The sequence below is a fragment of the Anomaloglossus baeobatrachus genome, chromosome 10 (genome assembly GCF_048569485.1).
Source record: "Anomaloglossus baeobatrachus isolate aAnoBae1 chromosome 10, aAnoBae1.hap1, whole genome shotgun sequence".
In the NCBI taxonomy this organism is placed as follows: Eukaryota; Metazoa; Chordata; class Amphibia; order Anura; family Aromobatidae; genus Anomaloglossus; species Anomaloglossus baeobatrachus.
The window spans coordinates 164,621,862-164,639,856 of NC_134362.1; the positions used below are offsets into that span (position 1 = coordinate 164,621,862).

At 46.9% G+C, this 17,995-nt stretch overlaps 1 protein-coding gene across 1 annotated transcript in view; it reads left to right on the plus strand.

The window, feature by feature from the left end:
* MMP2 (matrix metallopeptidase 2) overlaps positions 1-15,969 on the plus strand; it is a 50,414-nt gene extending 34,445 nt beyond the window's left edge. Inside the window, exons 11-13 of the mRNA XM_075325772.1 lie at positions 1,900-2,059; positions 4,115-4,224; positions 14,166-15,969. Of these exons, the coding sequence (XP_075181887.1) occupies positions 1,900-2,059; positions 4,115-4,224; positions 14,166-14,269 (374 nt within the window). The 3' untranslated portion in view covers positions 14,270-15,969. The remainder of the gene's footprint in view (positions 1-1,899; positions 2,060-4,114; positions 4,225-14,165) is intronic.
* The last annotated feature ends 2,026 nt before the right edge of the window (positions 15,970-17,995 follow it).

Below are 17,995 nucleotides of genomic sequence, written 5' to 3' on the forward strand. Positions count from 1 at the left end.
AGCCAAGGAGTGGCTTTTTTTAGGAGACCACCATAACCACCATATTAAGTGGCCCTTTTAGTCAATACCCAACTCTTGACGAGTTTAAAGATATGACAAGGGAAATACCAAGGCCAGGTATCCATCCACAGACAGCTGTTTCGGGGTGTTGCCCCTCATCAGTGTGGAGTAGGATTCTGGCTAGGTGGGAACAATGCCTAGTAGACCAACAAGACAAAACAATCACTGATCTCGGGGAGACCAGCCAGAGAAAACACTGCCGGCAGCCAGCAAAGGCGCTCAACACAGTGAAATCCTAGGTGCATTGCCCCCTGGGAAGTATGCAAATAAAAAAAGTCTATGGAGCCTCTGTTAGGAGTCTTGACACGGAAAAATAGTCCCTCCGGGAAGCACCTAGCCAAGGAGTGGCTCTTTTTAGCAGACCACCATAACCACCATATTAAGTGGCCCTGTTAGTCAATATCCAACTCTTGAAGAGTTTAAAGACATGACAAGGGAAATACCAATATCCCGAGATCAGTGATCGTTTTGTCTTGATGGTCATATGATTAACGGAGATGTGATCATGTGAATCGCTGGCTATCATCTTACTCATTTCTGTACTAAAGGTTTAAAGGGGTTTTTCACAATTTTATTTTAATTAACAGATGTATTGAGTGTATCATAATACTAAATAGCCCACACATATCAATACCTTGACACTCTTCCTTACAGCTGTCCGGGGTCCCACTACCTTACTTCTGGCATTGTTGGCACATGACAATTGCAGCCAATCTATCACGGGATACAAACAGTCCTGTATTGTCCAACTATAGACGGTCACAGTGTTTGGCTGCTCAAACTGCTCCCTGACCTTCCATCATTTCTGCTTGGTTTGCATCCCTTTCCCTTTAGGACCCTGTGGTGTTCTTCAGTCTTTCAGCTGCTTTTCATCAGCACTTCCATTGTTCCTTTGTATACCGTCACTTCCTATTACTCGGTGCTGGTGATATTTCATGTGCCTTTATCAAGTCTTCAAGTGCAAGCAGGCGGCTTGCATACATTTGGAGAATCTTGGTGGTTGTTGCAGCTTCTCTCCCTGAGTCAACTGGAGATAAGTTGTTTGTTGTTTTCCCTTGTGTGTTATCTTTGTGTGTCTTTTAGTGCCTAGTAGGGTTGACGAAGAGCTCATCCCATCCGCTCCTAACTTAGGGCCCAGATCAGGGTCAAGTATAACTGAAAAATTGTCAATCCCTTTAAAAATGAACTCATTTGGTAAATAACCCAGATCAGGGTCAGCCAGGGCCAGGTATCCAGCTCAGCACAAAGGTGCAGAACCTATCTAGGGTGATGAGGGAACCCAGAGCCCAGTGGTATGCCTGGTCAAGGGTCACCATCTCCCCCTTCCCTAAACACAGGCACCTGGCAGTGAGCCGATGTTTTTCAACACAGTGGGGCTACATGTTATATAAAATTAAAAAATAGTGGAAAACCCCTTTAAGTCTATTAATTGTCACTGATCATCCCAATTTTTTTTTTTTTTTTGTGATCGAACGTTGTTGTGATGGTGACTTAGGACAGATATTTGTCACACACGCCATCTGACATGTTGGATATTTTTAGTATAAAGAAGTTGGTTAATATGAATGACACAAGCACTATTGTAGACACCAAATTAAAGGGAACCTGTAACCCAATTAATAAATGTTCAAACATCAGGCAGCAGGAATCAGAGCCGCTTACATGATTGCCGCCAATCTGAAATATTAAAAATATATCTATACCACCGTATCCACATACAACTTTTGCCTTCCCCTGGATCATCATGTTGCGCAACGGGTTGAACTTCATGGACTAAAGTCTACCTTCAACCTTAAAAACTATAAAACTTTTTGATGTTCTGTATGTTTTATATAATAGGTGATGAATACTGGGTTTATACTTCAAGCGCACTAGAAAGAGGATACCCTAAAAAGATAAGTAGCCTTGGACTACCATCAGATGTCAAGCGTGTGGATGCCGCATTCAACTGGAGCAAAAATAAAAAGACCTACATATTTGCCGAGGACAAGTTCTGGAGGTAATGACGACAATTCTGTGCAATACTAATTTTGGTTACTGGAGTGTTATTGGTTATGGGAGCATTGTTCTCAAGTATTGAAGACCAGATTTGAGACTGTTACACTTGTCACATGTGTTTCTTATGCCTTAGATGTTACTGAGCAGCATTTTTGGCAAGGCCCACAAAAGTGCACACCACTAATAAGATGAGTAGAGAGGAACGAACCCAAACTATAAAGTTCGAGATTTGCACAGAACAGCAAGTGTCCAGGCCTTGAACTCGAACACAGACCTTTTAAAAAAAAAGTGTGTGTTCGAATTCAGAGTTCAGGTGCTGTTTGTATGTTAACAAAGTTTGTTGAAAATCGGAGCAGAGAGGGAGAGAGGAAAGGAGATGGAGGGAGAGAGGGAGAGGGAGAAAGAAGGAGAGAGAGGGAGAGGAAAGGTGAGGGAGAGAGAGAGAGGGAGAGGGAGAAAGAAGGAGAGCAAGGGAGAGGAAAGGTGAGGGAGAGAGAAAGGGAGACGTAGAGGGAGAAAGAGAGAGAGAGAGGGAGAGAAAGAAAGAGAAAGAAAGAGAGAGAGAGTAGGAAAGAGGGAGAGAGAGAAAGAGAGAAGGAGAGGGAGAGGGGAGACTTAGAGGGAGAGGGAGAAAGGGGAGAGAGGGATAGAGGAAAGGAGAGGGAGAGGGAGAGAGAGAGAGGGGGAGAGGGAGAACAGGAGAGGTATAGAGTATGAGGGAGAGAAGGAGAGAGAGGGTGATGGAGAAGAAGAGAGGGACAGAGAGAGAAAGGGAGGGAAGAGATGGAGGGAGAGGGAGAAAGAAGGAGAGAGAGGGAGGGAGGAAAGGTAAGGGAGACAGAGAGGGGGAAAGGGAGAAAGAAGGAGAGAGGGAGAGAGAAGATGAGAGGGAGAAGGGGAGAGAGGAAGGGAAAGGGAGGGGGAGAGAAGGAGAGAGAGGGTAATGGAGAGGGAGGGAGAGGAAGACAGAGAGAAAGGGAGAGAGAGAGCGAGGGAGAGGGAGAAAGAAGGAGAGAGAGGGAGAGAGGAAAGGTGAGGGAGAAAGGAGAGAAGAATAAAGCGAGAGGGTGATGGAGAGGGAGAGAGAGGTAGAGGGAGAGAGAGTGCGAGAGAGAAAGAGAAAGGGAGAGATAGCGAGGGAGAAGGAGAGAGAGGGAGAGAGGAAAGGTGAGGGAAGCAGAGACGGGGAGAGGGAGAAAGAAGGAGAGAGGAAAGGAGAGGGAGAAGGGGAGAGAGGAAGGGAAAGGGAGGGGGAGAGAAGGAGAGAGAGGTTGATGGAGAGGGAGAGAGAGGGAGAGAGAGAAAGAAGGAGAGCGCGGGAGAGAGGAAAGGTGAGGGAGACAGAGAGGGGGGGGAAGAAAGAAGGAGAGAGAGGGGGTGAGGAAAGGAGAGGGAGAAGGGGAGAGAGGAAGGGAAAGGGAGGGAGAGAGAAGGAGAGAGAGAGGGTGATGGAGAGGGAGGGGGAGAGAGAGAAAGAGAGAGAGATAGAGAAAGGGAGAGAGAGAGTGAGGGAGAGGGAGAAAGAAGGAGAGAGAGGGAGAGAAGAAATGTGAGGGAGACAGAGAGGGGGAGAGAGAGAAGGGAAGAGGGAGTGATGAAGGGAGAAGGAGAGATGGAGAGGGAAAGAGAGGGAAAGAGGGAGAAGGGGATAGGGAGAGGGGGAGAGAGAGAGGGAGATAGAGAGGTAGAGAGGGAGAGAGAGGGAGGAAGGGTCAGGGAGAAAGACAGGCGCACTTTACTCCACCAAGCCCTTCATTGAAACGGGTGCCAGTCTTAATGGTTGATCTGGCAATGAGATTGTCTCAGCTCATAAAAAAACATGTATTTGTCGGGAGCCATTCTTGAGATCGCAGATATCATTTTATTCCGCTTCCTATGACCCTCATGCCCACATAGATGGCTTAGGAGGGCTGATCCTCCTGACAGATTCCCTTTAAGGATCTCCCACAGAAATATTCTCGGATTGGTTATAGTCTGAGCACTGGATCATTTTGATTGTATTTATTTGAATATATTTGTTCTAGTTGTATCATTTTTACATTTCTTGTTTTCTTAGGTATAATGAAGTTAAGCAGAAGATGGATACCGGTTTCCCTAAACTAATTGCAGATTCATGGAATGGTGTGCACGACAATCTAGATGCGGTATTTGACCTCAATGGAAATGGTAAGAAAATGTAAAGAATCACCTGTTTATAGTATCATGTAAAGAATTCTGTCATTAAGTGCCTTGTTGCCCAATTATCCGCTCCGTTCCTGGCCTTCACAACATGAGCAATACTTTGATTATACATCTTTGAACGACATGAGCCAAAAAAGTTTGGCCATCCTTTACAAACATAGCACACAACCATCTTTAATTTAAAGGGGTGGCCTATTACGAAACAATCCTTGAATTATGACCTATCATATTGAGCTAAAAAATGCAGTCCCCTATGTAGGACTATCTTGTATTAGTCAAATCAAGAATAGCAAGGCTCAGGTTTTACAAGAAATATTACTTTGGGCAGAAATTATACATAATTAGACAAAAAAAAAAGCATTTCCAAATAGAACATAGCAAGTGTGAACAGGTAAAATCTGCCATGACTAGACCAAACACAAACAAAACATACAGCAGCACTATGTAAGCGCTAAGGTATATGCAGTCATAGAATATATGAAATATAAACTTCATTAATGCTATATAGAATATATAAGGAAGGCACTTAGCGCAAAAATTGGCCAATTCATGTGAGCCCATTCATCAACCGCGACAAGGTGACCTTACTTTGATGGGACCCTATCGTAATTTCTGCCTCCGTTGGACTAAACGTCTATAAATATGTGGGCAGATAGGACCCAGTACTAATTAAAACCACCCTTGGGGCTGGTAGGAGAAAAGCACAGTGTTACGTCACCACCGGAGTCCGCTCCAGCGACTTCTGCTCCGATCGCCAGGCGATGCCGTGTTCCTGCCGTGGATGGTGCTGGTGATGGGAGAGGAGTCAATGCCAGCAGCACCGGTGAGCGCAGGCTCCGATCATCCATTAGGCTGGGTTATCTTGGGATCTGCAGTACCACTGGCTGACTGTGGGTGGCGTGTGTCTTCCAGCTGAAGTTGCCAGCGTTCAGCTACAGCCAATGGGAAGACACCACACCCTTCTTAGTTCCCCTTCTGTCTGCTGACCTCTGCCAGAGATAGTTCTGATTTCCTGGCTCCTGGTCCGCCCTGTCCTGTTTTGTGATTCCTGTGTGCTGATTTCTGTATGTTTTCTGACTACACTTCTGCCTGCTGTTTTTGTACCTCGCTGCCCGATCTGGATTTGACCCCTGCTACGTTTCCTGATTACATCCTTGCCTGCCTATTCTGTCCCTGTTCTGCTATTCCTGGTTTGACCCTGCCTGACGACTACTATCATCGGACTGCTGCCTTCCACAGGTAGTAATCTCCAGGGCCCTGTGTAATTCCAAATCCCTGTATAGGGGTTAAAGGGTTTCAGGGTTCTGGGGGTACTGCTTGGTGTTTGGCTTCCCTCTAGCCTGTCCATTACAGCCCGTCTGAGTCTGTTGATCCAGGCAGGCTTTACACACAGTCAGAAAAGGAGGCTGCCAATACCTCCAATTTATACTACAAAAAACTGCATCGCCAAATAAAACATAGCAAATGTGAACAGGCACTAGCTGCTATAACTACACAAAACACAAACAAAAGAATACAGCAGCACTCTGTAAGATATATGTAGACATAGAATATATGAAATTTAAACTGCATTAATACTCTATGGAATATATTTAGAAAAAGGTACGTAGCGCATAAATTGGCCAATTCATATGAGTCCATCAACTGCGGCAAGGTAACTTTTCTTTCATGAGACCCTATCATAATTTCATGCCTTTCCTGGACTAAAAGTCTATAAATATATGAGCAGATAGGATTTGACACTAAATAAAACCATCCTTGAGCTGATTGGAGGAGAACACAGTCAGAATCGGAAGCTGTCTATACCTCCAATATATGCTGCAAAAAACATCATCTCCAAATAGAACGTAGCAAATGTGAACAGGTGCCAGCTGCTATAACTACACAAAACACAAACAAAAGAATACAGCAGCACTCTGTAAGCACTAAGATATATGCAGACATAGAATGTATGAAATGTAAACTGCATTAATGTTATATGGAATATACTTTGAAAAAGGAAGGTACTTAGTGCATAAATTGGCCAATTCATATGAGCCCATCCACTGCGGCAAGGTGACCATTCTTTGATGGGACACTATCGTAATGTCATGCCTCTCCTGGACTAAAAGTCTACAAATATATGGGCAGGCAAGATTCAGCACTAATAAAAACCACCCTGGGGCTGATGGGAGAGCACAGTCAGAATAGGAGGCGGTCTACACCTCCAATATATACTGCAAAAAACTGCATCTCCAAATATAGCAAGTGTGAACAAGTACCAGTTGCTAGAATTACACAAAACACAAAAGAATACAGCAGCACTCTGTAAGTGCTAATATACAGTGCCTACAAGTAGTATTCAACCCCCTGCAGATTTAGCAGGTTTACACATTCGGAATTAACTTGGCATTGTGACATTTGGACTGTAGATCAGCCTGGAAGTGTGAAATGCACTGCAACAAAAAAGAATGTTATTTCCTTTTTTTTTTTTTTAAATTGTGAAAAGTTTATTCAGAGGGTCATTTATTATTCAACCCCTCAAATCACCAGAATTCTGTTTGGTTCCCCTAAAGTATTAAGAAGTATTTCAGGCACAAAGAACAATGAGCTTCACATGTTTGGATTAATTATCTCTTTTTCCAGCCTTTTCTGACTAATTAAGACCCTCCCCAAACTTGTGAACAGCACTCATACTTGGTCAACATGGGAAAGACAAAGGAGCATTCCAAGGCCATCAGAGACAAGATCGTGGAGGGTCACAAGGCTGGCAAGGGGTACAAAACCCTTTCCAAGGAGTTGGGCCTACCTGTCTCCACTGTTGGGAGCATCATCCGGAAGTGGAAGGCTTATGGAACTACTGTTAGCCTTCCACGGCCTGGACAGCCTTTGAAAGTTTCCACCCGTGCCGAGGCCAGGCTTGTCCGAAGAGTCAAGGCTAACCCAAGGAAAACAAGGAAGGAGCTCCGGGAAGATCTCATGGCAGTGGGGACATTGGTTTCAGTCAATACCATAAGTAACGTACTCCACCGCAATGGTCTCCGTTCCAGATGAGCCCGTCAGGTACCTTTTACTTTCAAAGCGTCATGTCAAGGCTCGTCTACAGTTTGCTCATGATCACTTGGAGGACTCTGAGACAGACTGGTTCAAGGTTCTCTGGTCTGATGAGACCAAGATCGAGATCTTTGGTGCCAACCACACACGTGACGTTTGGAGACTGGATGGCACTGCATACGACCCCAAGAGTACCATCCCTACAGTCAAGCAAGGTGGTGGCAGGATCATGCTGTGGGGCTGTTTCTTAGCCAAGGGGCCTGGCCATCTGGTCCGCATCCATGGGAAGATGGATAGCACGGCCTACCTGGAGATTTTGGCCAAGAACCTCCGCTCCTCCATCAAGGATCTTAAGATGGGTCGTCATTTCATCTTCCAACAAGACAACGACCCAAGGCACACAGCCAAGAAAACCAAGGCCTGGTTCAAGAGGGAAAAAATCAAGGTGTTGCAGTGGCCTAGTCAGTCTCCTGACCTTAACCCAATTGAAAACTTGTGGAAGGAGCTCAAGATTAAAGTCCACATGAGCAGGGCTGTATTTTGCCTTCGTGCTGCCCTAGGCACTTTAAGTGGTCGCGCCCCTTAGTGACAACGTAAAACTGAGTTTTCGCACACGACATCTGTTTAAGGCAGATCTACTCTGTAGCACACTTTAAAAAGTATCAATAAGAAACGAACCCCCCCCCCCAATGGGAATCACCACAGGCACATCAAAACATAGCATGAGTATAAAATATTCCCACCACACCGTCCCCACTTATATACTGTGACTGTGACACTGCCCCTAATAAACACCACACTGCCCTCCCTTATAAACTACTGTATATCCACCACACCTTCCTCGATTATGAAATATGATCTGTACATTGTGAGGAGGGAGCAGCATGATGTGAGGACAATGTCCCATGCATGCTGCCCCCTCCTCACAATGTCCCATGCATGCTGCCTCCTCCTCACAATGTCCCATGCATGCTGCCCCCTCCTCACAATGTCCCATGCATGCTGCTCCCTCGTCACAATGTCCCATGCATGCTGCTCCCTCCTCACAATGTCCCATGCTTGCTGCCCCCTCCTCACAATGTCCCATGAATGCTGCCCCCTCCTCACAATGTCCCATGCATGCTGCTCCCTCCTCACAATGTCCCATGCATGCTGCTCCCTCCGCACAATGTCTCATGCTTGATGCTCCCTCCTCACAATGTCCCATGCATGCTGCTCCTTCCTCACAATGTCCCATGCATGCTGCCCCCTTCTCACAATGTCCCATGCATGCTGCCCCCTCCTCACAATGTCCCATGCATGCTGCCCCCTCCTCACAATGTCCCATGCATGCTGCTCCCTCGTCACAATGTCCCATGCATGCTGCTCCCTCCTCACAATGTCCCATGCTTGCTGCCCCCTCCTCACAATGTCCCATGAATGCTGCCCCCTCCTCACAATGTCCCATGCATGCTGCTCCCTCGTCACAATGTCCCATGCATGCTGCTCCCTCCTCACAATGTCCCATGCTTGCTGCCCCCTCCTCACAATGTCCCATGCATGCTGCCCCCTCCTCACAATGTCCCATGAATGCTGCCCCCTCCTCACAATGTCCCATGCATGCTGCACCCTCCTCACAATGTCCCATGCATGCTGCCCCCTCCTCACAGTGTCCCATGCATGCTGCCCCCTCCTCACAATGTCCCATGCATGCTGCCCCCTCCTCACAATGTCCCATGCATGCTGCCCCCTCCTCACAATGTCCCATGCATGCTGCTCCCTCCTCACAATGTCCCTTGCATGCTGCCCCCTCCTCACAATGTCCCTTGCATGCTGCCCCCTCCTCACAATGTCCCATGCATGCTGCCCCCCTCCTCACAATGTCCCATGCATGCTGCACCCTCCTCACAATGTCCCATGCATGCTGCCCCCTCCTCACAATGTCCCATGCATGCTGCCCCCTCCTCACAATGTCCCATGCATGCTGCCCCCTCCTCACAATGTCCCATGCATGCTGCTCCCTCGTCACAATGTCCCATGCATGCTGCTCCCTCCTCACAATGTCCCATGCTTGCTGCCCCCTCCTCACAATGTCCCATGCATGCTGCCCCCTCCTCACAATGTCCCATGAATGCTGCCCCCTCCTCACAATGTCCCTTGCATGCTGCCCCCTCCTCACAATGTCCCATGCATGCTGCCCCCTCCTCACAATGTCCCATGCATGCTGCTCCCTCCTCACGATGTCCCTTGCATGCTGCCCCTCCTCACAATGTCCCTTGCATGCTGCCCCCTCCTCACAATGTCCCATGCATGCTGCCCCCTCCTCACAATGTCCCATGCATGCTGCCCCCTCCTCACAATGTCCCATGCATGCTGCCCCCTCCTCACAATGTCCCATGCATGCTGCTCTCTCCTCACAATGTCCCATGCATGCTGCCCCCTCTTCACAATGTCCCATGCATGCTGCTCCCTCCTCACAATGTCCCATGCATGCTGCCCCTCCTCACAATGTCCCATGCATGCTGCTCCCTCCTCACAATGTCCCATGAATGCTGCTCCCTCCTCACAATGTCTCATGCATGCTGCCCCCTCCTCACAATGTCTCATGTATGCTGCTCCCGCCTCACAATGTCCCATGCATGCTGCTCCCTCCTCACAATGTCCCATGCATGCTGCTCCCTCCGCACAATGTCTCATGCTTGATGCTCCCTCCTCACAATGTCCCATGCATGCTGCTCCTTCCTCACAATGTCCCATGCATGCTGCCCCCTTCTCACAATGTCCCATGCATGCTGCCCCCTCCTCACAATGTCTCATGCATGCTGACCCCTCCTCAGTGTCCCATGCATGCTGCCCCCTTCTCACAATGTCCCATGCATGCTGTCCCTCTCCATGAGCTCCTAATGCTGCCTTCCTCTTTTCCATAATGAGACCTTCATGTTGCCCCACTCATGCTAAGACCACCACACTAACGCTTATGCTGAGACCCCGCCCCACACACACTACCCCACTCTTGATATTGACTCCCCTACATTGCTCCACTCCATACTGATCCCACACATGCTGCCCCTTCTTCACAATGAGCTCCCAATGCTGCCCCCTCTTATTCTGAGTCCTTACACTCCCCCCACCCAATCGATTTTGTCATTGCACTATCCCTCATCCCTTGTCCTCTGTCTCTAGCATTAGCCCCTCTCTCCCACTCCCCCAGCATCAGCCTCTCTCCCCCAGCATCAGCCTCTATCTTCCCTCAGCATCAGCCTCTCTTCCCCAGTCTCAGCCTTTGCCTCCCCCCAGCCTCAGCCTGCCCCAGTCTCCGCCTCAGCCTCCCTCCAGTCTCAGCCTCAGCCTCCCTCAAGTCTCAGCCTCAGCCTCCCTCCAGTCTCAGCCTCTGCCTCCCTCCAGCCTCCTCCCAGTCTCTGCCTCTGCCTCCCTCCAGCCTCCCCCCAGTCTCAGCCTCAGCCTCCCTCCAGTCTCAGCCTCAGCCTCCCTCCAGCCTCCCCCCAGTCTCAGCCTCAGTCTCCCTCCAGCCTCCCCCCAGTCTCAGCCTCTGCCTCCCTCCAGCCTCCCCCCAGTCTCTGCCTCTGCCTCCCTCCAGCCTCCCCCCAGTCTCTGACTCTGCCTCCCTCCAGCTTCCCCCCAGTCTCTGACTCTGCCTCCCTCCAGCCTCCCCCCCAGTCTCTGCCTCCCTCCAGCCTCCCCCCAGTCTGCCTCTGCCTCCCTCCAGCCTCCCCCCAGTCTCAGCCTCTGCCTCTCTCCAGCCTCCCCCCAGTCTCAGCCTCTGCCTCCCTCCAGCCTCCCCCCAGTCTCAGCCTCTGCCTCTCTCCAGCCTCCCCCAGTCTCAGCCTCTGCCTCCCTCCAGCCTCCCCCCAGTCTCTGCCTCTGCCTCCCTCCAGCCTCCCCCCCAGTCTCTGCCTCTGCCTCCCTCCAGCCTCCCCCAGTCTCAGCCTCTGCCTCCCTCCAGCCTCCCCACAGTCTCAGCCTCTGCCTCCCTCCAGTCTCAGCCTCTGCCTCCCTCCAGCCTCCCCCCAGTCTCAGCCTCTGCCTCCCTCCAGCCTCCCCCCAGTCTCAGCCACTGCCTCCCTCCAGTCTCAGCCTCTGCCTCCCTCCAGCCTCCCCCCAGTCTCAGCCTCTGCCTCCCTCCAGCCTCCCCCCAGTCTCAGCCTCTGCCTCCCTCCAGCCTCCCCCCAGTCTCAGCCTCTGCCTCCCTCCAGTATCTGCCTTTGCCGCCTCCCCCCCCCCCGCATGCGCAGATCTCTGGTCTGCATTAGAGACACTCCCACGCTCCTTATGAATCCACTTACCTGCTCCAGTGCCCGCCGCCATCTTCCTGGCTCACGTGAGTATCCTCTTCTGACACCGGCTACCATCACGGCGTCCTCCGCGGCGTCCTGCTGTGAGCTCTGCATGTGACGTCCACACAGCAGTGAACGCAGCACAGAGGAAGGAGCTGATTGGCGCGCGCCTGTGACCCCGGAAGTGCAGGCGCCGGCAGTTCCAGGGTCAATCAGCTCCCTGTGCTCGGCGGCCACAAAAAAAAAAATGTAAAAAAAAAAAAAAAAAAAAATTTTTTTTTTTTTTTTTGCTGCCAGAAGGTGCCGCCCCTCACAATCTGCCGCCCTAGGCACCGGACCACGGGTGCCTAATGGTAAATACGGCCCTGCACATGAGACACCCAAAGAACCTAGATAACTTGGAGAAGATCTGCATGGAGGAGTGGGCCAAGATAACTCCAGAGACCTGTGCCGGCCTGATCAGGTCTTATAAAAGACGATTATTAGCTGTAATTGCAAACAAGGGTTATTCCACAAAATATTAAACCTAGGGGTTGAATAATAATTGACCCACACTTTTATATTGAAAATTTATTAAAATTTAACCGAGCAACATAACTTGTTGGTTTGTAAGATTTATGCATCTGTTAATAAATCCTGCTCTTGTTTGAAGTTTGCAGGCTCTAACTTATTTGCATCTTATCAAACCTGCTAAATCTGCAGGGGGTTGAATACTACTTGTAGGCACTGTATATGTAGACATAGAATATATGAAATTTAAACTGCTTTAATGCTATATGGGATATACTTAGAAAAATGAAGGTACTTGGGTTCACATGAATTGGCCAATTCATGTGAACCCATCAACCATGGCAAGGTAACTTTTTTTTGATGGGGCCCTATTCTAATTTTATGCTTCTCCTGGACGAAAAGCTACAAATATATGAGCAGCAAGGAATACCCTTCTACAAATATACAGCGGACCATGAACTTATAGCAATCAAAAACAACAAAGCAGAACAAAGTATATGGCCAAAATAATGATTCTCTTTATTACATAGAATACAATCAAAATACAATTAAAAAAGTGGTCAGACAGGTGTAGAGGACCAACTACGGTAGACCCGATAATGCATACAATATTGGTAAATTGCTGCCCAATTAGTATAAGAAATAAACTATAGACCAAATGGAAATATATAAAGGGCAACAATTAGTGACAGTGAAATAGCAGCCTACTATGTTAAAAGGGCACAAAATATATATAAAATATATATAAATAGGATAATACACTGAATTGAACTCTAAAATTATTATAAAGATGAATTATAAAATATTGTAAATTATAATCAATTATTATGAAATATAGTAAAGTGCTAGTGACAAAATTAATTTGATTCATCAAGGAATCAATACAAAATAATTTTATAAAGTGCAACGTGCTAATCACATATATGAGCAGGTAGGAACCGGCACTAATTAAAACAACCCTGTGGCTGATGGGTGGAGAACACATTCAGAAAAGGAGGCTGCCTGTACCTCCAATATATATAGCAAAAAACTACATCTCCAAATAGAACATAGCAAGTGTGAACAGGAGCCAGCAGCTATAAATGCACAAAACATAATCAAAAGACTATAGCAGCACTCTGTAAATGCTAAGATATGTGCAGACATAGAATATGTGAAATCTAAAATGCATAAATGCTTATGGAATATACTTAGAAAAAGAAAGGTACTTAGGGTATAAATTGGCCAATTCATGTCAGCCCATCTACCGCGGCAAGGTGACCATTCTTTGATGGGACACTATTGTAATGTCATGCCTCTCCTGGACTAAAAGTCTACAAATATATGGGTAGGCAGGAACCCGCACAAATTAAAACCACCCTGGGGCTGATGGGAGGAGAGCACAGTCAGAATAGGAGTCTGTCTACACCTCCAATATATACTGCAAAAAACTGCATCTCCAAATATAGCAAGTGTGAACAGGTGCCACAAAAGAATACAGCAGCACTCTGTAAGTGTTAATATATATATGTAGACATAGAATATTTGAAATTTACACTTCATTAATGCTATATGGAATATACTTCGAAAAATGAAGATGCTTAGCGCATAAATTGGCCAATTTATGTGAGCCCATCTACCACAGCATGGTGACCTTTCTTTGATGGGACCCTAACCTAATTTCAGGCATCTCTTGGACTAAAAGTCTACAAATATATGGGCAAGGGGCTGGTTGTAGAAGAGCACAGTGAGAAAAGGAGACTGCCCATACCTCCAGTATATACTGCAAAAAACTGCATCTCCAAATAGAACATAGGAAGTGTGAACAGGTGCCAGCTGCTGTAACTAAACAAAACACAAACAAAAGAATACAGCAGCACTCTGTAAGCGCAGATATAGAATAATATCAGAACAGGGCTTGCGCTGAGTTTTACGGATCTTGTTCTCTGAGTCATAATTTTAACGGATGCGTGGATAGATCTGTGACACACTATGGGTCCAAAATCGGGCAGTACTTGGACCTTTCACAGTGTGAACGAGCCTAAGAGGAGTTAGAAAGAACACAACGGAATGGTTGTACATAATTTAGCAAATATTTCAACACTTAATATTTCCCTTCTTACATTCTAGGCTACAGTTATTTCTTCAAAGACCAGTACTACTACGAGATGGAAGACAAGATCTTGAAGATTGTTAAAATCGGAAATGTAAAAACTGATTGGCTCGGTTGCTGAAATATACAATGTCGCATTAACCCTATATTGTCATTTGTATGTATTTCAGCCTACTTGTGTATGGTTTTTATAGTTGCTTACAGAATTGTACTGAATGGCCAGTCTGGCACTGGTATCCTGACAGTATCATCTTCCGATAATTTAACGTGTTGTGTACCCAAGAGGACCATATAGGAAACATGGCGGGGAGACACATCTTGGTTAGCCTCCCTACCAATCATCTTGATGTTAAATTAATCCATTTTAACTAGATAAATGATCATAGTGCTGTTCACATATTGATGATAACAATACCCATGGATAGAGGCACAGGTTGCCTACAGACTTTCAAAAATACCTGTAAATTACACAAGTAGCATTATTCTGCAGACAGAAGCCAGTATGATATGTCATTCATCTCCAAAATTAAAGGTTACTCACCTCCTTCGACTGTTAAACTGTTTTTTTTTTGTTATGTAATCTGAAAACAGACTGATGTAGGGGCTGAGATCCTGATTCCAGCGATGTGTCATTTACTGGGATGTGTGTTGCTGTTTCAATAAAATCAGTGTTTTATCAGTAGGATATTATCACCTAGAGGACTAGCTGCCTCGTGCCTCCTAGTATAACCACACCCCCACCACTTATTGTCATTTTTTTGCCTATGCACAGTGTACACAGAAAGCTGACAGGGATGTGGGAGAGGTTATACACAGCTCAGCATTCAGAGCTCTACAGCAGATAAAACAGTGATTGTATCAAAATGAATCAGGGATGTGGGCAGGGTTATACACAGCTCAGCATTCAGAGCTTTGCTAGATCTGCAGCAGATAAAACAGTGATTATATCAAAATGAATCAGGGATGTGGGTGGGGCTGTACACTGCTCAGCATTCTGAGCTCTCCTAGATCTGAAGCAGATAAAACAGTGATTGTATCAAAACGAATCAGAGATGTGGGCGGGTTTATACACAGCTCAGCATTCAGAGCACTGCTAGATCTGCAGCAGATAAAACAGTAATTGTATCAACATGAATAAGGGATGTGGGAGGGGTTATACAGAGGTCAGCATTCAGTGCTCTGCTAGATCTGCAGCAGATTAAACAGTGATTATATCAAAATGAATCAGGGATGTGGGCGGGGTTATACACAGCTCAGCATTCAGAGCTCTACTAGATCTGCAGCAGATAAAACAGTGATTATATCAAAATGAATCAGGGATGTGGGCGGGGTTATACACAGCTTAGCATTCAGAACACTGCTAGATCTGCAGCAGATAAAACAGTGATTGTATCAAAATGACAGCAAGCATCCCAGTAAGTAACATATCGCTGGAATCAGGGTCTCAGCCCCTACATCATGCTGCTCTCAGATTACATAGCAGAAAAATGGTGACATATTTCCTTTAATGCAGTTCAACCCCATTATGGTGAAGGGGATTGAGCAGCAATTTTGGATGCACCACATAGACTAGATTTGTAATATGCCTGATTGGATGTTGACTTTTTTTAAAAAAAAAAACAAACAAAAAAAACAAACCTCTGAAAAACCTTTTAAATTGTTACTGTTGAGCTGTAAAATTTGATGTTTGTACTTATCGGAAATTTCTGTGTGTTTGTAAATGTATCAAACTGTACAAAGAAATTTCTTTTAAAGAAACGTACAATTTACAGGAAAATTGAAGCAGAAGCTGCAGAATAAAAATAAACCACACAACAGTGATATTTAGTGACTTGTTGTTTCTTGCGTAAAAGACAGACATTTTTAATTAATATTATAACTTTTCCAAATAGAATACTGTTAGGATTTGTACAGTATTATTATTTGTTTTTTAATAAGAATGTGCACTAACGATAATCCTGGAGCCAATGTGTCAAGGAGACCCCAGTGTCTGGGCTTCAGGTTTATTATATCTTCACAATGAGCTTTTTTTATGAAGAATTTGAAGCATGTCCACTCCAAAATCCAATAACGCTGTGATGTGTGTGCCCCAGCCCCTCCTGTGATATATACATCACATTGGAGATGCTAGGGGCATATACACCACAGGAGGGAATGCAGCATATACATCACATTGGAGAGGCTGGGGCATATACAGTATACCACATTGGAGACACTGGGGGATATACATCACAGGAGAGGCTGTTGCATATACATCACAGGAGAGACTGGGGAATATATATCACAGGAGGGGCTGGGGCATATATATCACAGTAGGGGCTGAGGGCATATATATCACAGGAAGAGCTGGAGGCATATATATCACAGGAGAGGCTGGAAGCATATATATCCGTATATATCCCAAGAGACGTTGGGGGCATATACATCACAGGAGAAGCTGGGGCATATACATCACAGTAGGGGCTGGGGGCATATACATAATAGGAGGGGCTGGGGAATATACATCACAGGAGGAGCTGGGAGCATATACATGTCCCCAGCCCCTCGTGTGATGTATGTGCCCCCAGTGTCTCTTGTGATGTATGTGTTTCCTGTGATGTATATTCAGCAGTGCCAGCATCTCCTATGTTATGTATATGCCCCCAGCCCCGCCAGTGATGTATGTGTCTCCTGTGATTTCTATACAGCAGTCCCTGCATCTGCTATGTGATGTATGTGGTTTACCAATCTTATTATCACAATGAATTGACTGCACTCCAGACCGAGACAAACCTGGAAAAGCAGCTGTGAGAAGCAACATGACTAGTATCACCAAAGATCACAGCCGCACCAAAGAGAAGATGCTCCAACCACCACAATAGAGGTGAGTTTATTAATTATTTGACCAAATATAGCTGGGTCATTTTCACATTGATAATTTTGTGCGGCTCCCGAAGGTTGGTCAAAATTTCCAAATGGCCCCTGGCAGAAAAAAGGTTTCCCAACCCTGGTCTAAGCCATGACTGCTGAGGGGGAGGGAGGGGGAGAGGAGATAATGACTGCTGGGGGAGAGGGAGGAGGAGAGGAGAGAATGGCTGCTGGGGGGAGGGATGGTGAGAGGTGATAATGCTTGAGGGGGGTCAGAGGAAATAATGACTGCTTGGGGGGAGAGGGAGGAGAGGAGGTAATGACTGCTGGGGGGAGGGATGGTGAGAGGTGATAATGCTTGAGGGGGGTCAGAGGAAATAATGACTGCTTGGGGGGAGAGGGAGGAGAGGAGGTAATGACTGCTGGGGGGAGGGATGGTGAGAGGTGATAATGCTTGAGGGGGGCCAGAGGAAATAATGACTGCTTGGGGGGAGAGAAGATCATGACTGCTGGGGGGAGGGAGGGGGAGCGGAGATAATGACTGCTTGGGGTAGAGGAGGAGAGAAGAGATAATGACTGCTAAGGGGAGGGATGGTGAGAGGTGATAATGCTTGAGGGGGGCCCATAGGAGATAATGACTGCTTGGGGGAGAGGAGATCATGACTGCTGGGGGGAGGGAGGGGGAGAGGAGATCATGACTGCTGGGGGGAGGGAGGGGGAGCGGAGATAATGACTGCTTGGGGAAGAGGAGGAGAGAAGAGATAATGACTGCTAAGGGGAGGGATGGTGAGAGGTGATAATGCTTGAGGGGGGCCCATAGGAGATAATGACTGCTTGGGGGAGAGGAGATCATGACTGCTGGGGGGAGGGAGGGGGAGAGGAGATCATGACTGCTGGGGGAAGAGGAGGGGATGAGGAGATAATGACTACTGAGGGAGGCAGGGGGCTTCCTTGGACTTGTACAAAATAACAAACTTCAATTGAAGATTTAGCCAATGAA